At 33.0% G+C, this 3,938-nt stretch overlaps 1 protein-coding gene across 1 annotated transcript in view; it reads left to right on the forward strand.

The window, feature by feature from the left end:
* Nucleotides 1-3,938, forward strand: part of LOC107080812 (nuclear factor 7, brain-like) — a 6,859-nt gene that overhangs the window by 1,473 nt on the left and 1,448 nt on the right. Inside the window, exon 2 of the mRNA XM_015369018.1 lies at nt 23-466. Within this exon, the coding sequence (XP_015224504.1) occupies nt 23-466 (444 nt within the window). The remainder of the gene's footprint in view (nt 1-22; nt 467-3,938) is intronic.

A 3,938-nucleotide genomic window follows, 5' to 3' on the forward strand; every position in this document is an offset into this window, starting at 1 on the left:
ACCTGGGCAACCTGTCCTTCAGAGTCTGGGAGAAGATGAAGGACAAGGTCCACTTCAGTCCTGTCATTCTGGACCCAAACACTGCTAATGATTGGCTGTATCTGTCTGATGATCTGACCAGTGTGAGATGTGGAGACACGTGGCAGCAGCTTCCTGATAATCCAGAGAGAAACACTAAGTACGCCAATGTTTTTGGTTCTGAGGGCTTCAGCTCAGGGAAACACAGCTGGGAGGTGGAGGTTGGAGATCATCCTGATTGGAATGTTGGTTTGGTTAAAGAGTCTGTTGACAGGAAGGGAGAGAGATATGTTTCACCAAAATATGGAATCTGGTGTTTGTGGCATCGTGATGAAAAATACACTAATGGTGTTGGTCAGACTCTCACAGTGAAGAAGAGTCTCCAGAGGATCAGAGTCCAGCTGGACTATGACAGGGGGGAGGTGTCCTTCTACGACCTTGAAGACATGTCTCACATCTACACTCACAGAGACACTTTCACTGAGAAACTTTTTCCTTATTTCACTGTTGGAAAAGCTGCTGATGCTAAAACATCTGACATCAAAATCAGCTAATCTGATTTGAACGTGTCTGGAAAAATACTTTTGATTATTTCCATGTCAGAAAATAATTGTTAAATGTAAATTACAATTTAAATTATTTAATTGAATTTAATTTGATTTTAAATAAAAATGTAAAGTCATTATTTGTTTTGTTAGAAACCTCTGAGCTATGAGATTTTTTTTCTTGACTCCTTTATTACTTTTTAATTACAATATTTAACCCATTTTCGAAACATTTCAATAAATTCAATTTGGCTTAATTAAAGTTTGTCACAATATAATTTTCTACTGAATAAATTCTTTGAAAATAGAAAATCTAATATTTAATTCTAAGATATATGGTGTATTTTTTGGTACTTATGTCAAGAAAACAAACATTGATTTTATTTAAAATATTATAATCTCATAAAAAGTTATTTGAATTGTTTAGAACATCTTTAAGTTTCTACTTAATAAAAGAGATAAATATAAATATTTGTCTGTTCTACTATTGATCTTAGAAACTCTCTACAATAAATCAGGTTGTTTTATTTTATGTTTCTACTATATTTTCATTCGAGTTAAACTCCACTCACTATAAACTTTGGAAGCTGCACAGATATAAAACTGATAGATTTAAACAATCATAAACAAGTGTTTCTGAGTTTAATAATCTTGAAAATTGATGCTATAATCCAGAATATTGATAATCACATGGATCTGTTTATGTTCGTAAAGTCAGAATAAATCATAAAGATGAAGATGGAAATATTGAATCTTCACAAAAAGAAATGTGAGTTTGTGAAGTGTTCGAGGAATTCTTTTGGGGACAATTATTTCTTATAAAAAAGGATAACTAATGCAAGCACACAAGCAAAAATTTTATAGCATTTATTTATTATTATAAAGCATCATAAATAAATTGTTCATTCAGATTGTTATTTTCTGCATCATTAAAAATCTACCTGAACCAAACTGAATTTAATTGGCCCACTTGTGATCTTAACTGTATATATCTAATCCACTATTGATGAAGGTAAAAATGTATCATCATTAAATATCTGTCAGCAAAGAGGAACTTGAAAACTATAAATGTGCAACTGTAAGAGGAAAAACTGGAGCGGACCTGGCATTACATGGCATAGTTTCTGCATCCATCGCTCACTTCTAATCTCTCCTAAGGATTTTTCTTTTGCCTCATCTGGCATTTTTTTCCCCATTCGGTTATCATTTAGGTTGTGCAATCAAGGTTTTAGTTGGTGTGTCTTTACTAGGACCACTGTGTTTCTTAATGATAAACTCCTGGCTCTGAGTTACAGGAAACTCTCAGGCTGCTATCTGCTCCCAGTGGCCGTTACTGGCAAGTGGATTCTGATTACTCCCTATGCATATGTAAGACTTAAATTCTAACTAAAGTGGTTGTCTATAGGCCTATTTTAAGAAGAAAAAAAATGAAAACATGCATTCTGTAGATTTCCCCATATGCCAGAGAGCCAGACTTAAATTATTATTTTTTTAAAGGCATAAATAAATTAATTAATTAAAAAATCAATGCCCTTAGGCATACCCAGGCACCGCAGATCCACAACGGGGCAGCCGATGCCCAAGCTGCCTAAAGAAAAAAAGAAAAGAGGCTCTTCTCTCTGTTGATGACAGCTGAGTTTCTTCCTGAATCTTCTGCTTCTGCTGCAGCCAGGAGCTTTCAGGTGTATTTGGACCTCTGACTCAGATGATGGTTCCTGTTAAGGATCCGGTGATTTTAAACCAAAGTTTTTCACTAAATAATATTTTATAAACCAACCAGCGTACCTGCTCTTTTTCAACATCCCCCAGAAGTCTCAACATTAGAAAATCTTCACTGAAATAAATCCCTAGGAAAGTAAGCCGAGAACAGAAAGAGAGACTTTAATTTTCTCTTGTTTCTCACAGTAAACTGAACGACTCGGTCTAATGACTTCATGTTCTGATCTCTGGATCATCAAACTCATCCTGCAGGAAGTTGTTCTGTTCAATATGACAAAGTCCACAAACCAGCTATGGTTCTAAACTGCTTTTCCTCCTGGATCATCAGCAAATATGTGACACTGAGATCAGGATGGATTTACAGTTAATTGGACAGAAATTGATGCAAATTATCTGGGTAATCTCTGAGAGATTCTTTCAATAAAAGCAGTGAGAAAACAGTCAAGGTCATTTTATTTCATTTCTATTGAACATTTTAGAAACAAAACAATTTAAAGTGCTTTAAATGAATAAACGATAAGAAATGGAAACATATGGAATTTAAAAAATAAAGTGAGGTAAAGAAGAGTTGGAAACTTAACAGAAGCTAAAAGTGACAATATTTCAATTAACAATTTAAATCAAGTTAGAGACTCTAAATAAACAGCTTTTTAACCTTGATTTAGAGGAACTAATTGTTTTAGCAGTTTTGTAGTTTTCTGAAAATATTAAACACTTTTGTTTAATGTGTTAATTTAAAGATCTGATTGAAGTAATTATTACATCGACATTGTTCTCATTTCATAATTAACTTCAATGATCAGGTTGATGCAAAAACAATGAAAATAACTTTAGTTTTCAATTAACAGCTCAAATCCCTAACCAGACCATGGAAAAAGCAAACAGGCTTAAAGGAGGTAAGAACAGGATAAAAATAAAAAATATAAAAGATACATGTGCAAGTTATGAGAAAAAAAACAAACAAACAAGAGCAATGTGGCTAAAAATGGAGCAAACGTTCATGGATTTCTTAAAGATCTATGTCTTCATATATAACTGTACTTATTTTTCAATGTGAAAAAGGGACCAAAAGAAAAATAACACAAATAGATAATGCCTGAAATTGTCTATTAATCTACAGAGAACAAAATGGAGTAAAAAACAAAACAGATGTTTCCTCATTTTCACTTTTAAAGTGATTATTATACTTTTAATATAGTTGGAAATTGAAGAACCGACATTTTAAAATCTGAAGAGCAATGATTCTTTAACAGGTAACAACAAACAGGTAAAATCCTTCATTTAAATATATTTTTTATTTATTTTAATATATTTGCAATGAAATGTTAAAGAGTGGGTAAGAATAGTGAGAAAGAAATAATTCAAGTTAGTCTTTAGCAATAGAAAGTTCGCCATTTAGCTGTGAAAGATGCTGCAACAGCACCACCTGCTGGAGGCAAACTTAACAGACAGATTGTTTTATTTAAAACTTGAATAACAGGTTAAAGAAACTGAAAGTATTTTCAGACATTATTGAGCTCAGCTGAGACGCCATTACAGGGTGTTAGATCTCTGCTGGAAGACGAGAGAAATATTTGGAGGATTTTAAGAAGAAGCTGAAACTTTGGTGAGTCCTGCTGTTGAAATAATTCATTAGAAAATGGCAGAGAGAGTTTT

The sequence above is a fragment of the Cyprinodon variegatus genome, unplaced genomic scaffold (genome assembly GCF_000732505.1).
Source record: "Cyprinodon variegatus isolate N-32 unplaced genomic scaffold, C_variegatus-1.0 Scaffold2359, whole genome shotgun sequence".
NCBI lineage: Eukaryota > Metazoa > Chordata > Actinopteri > Cyprinodontiformes > Cyprinodontidae > Cyprinodon > Cyprinodon variegatus.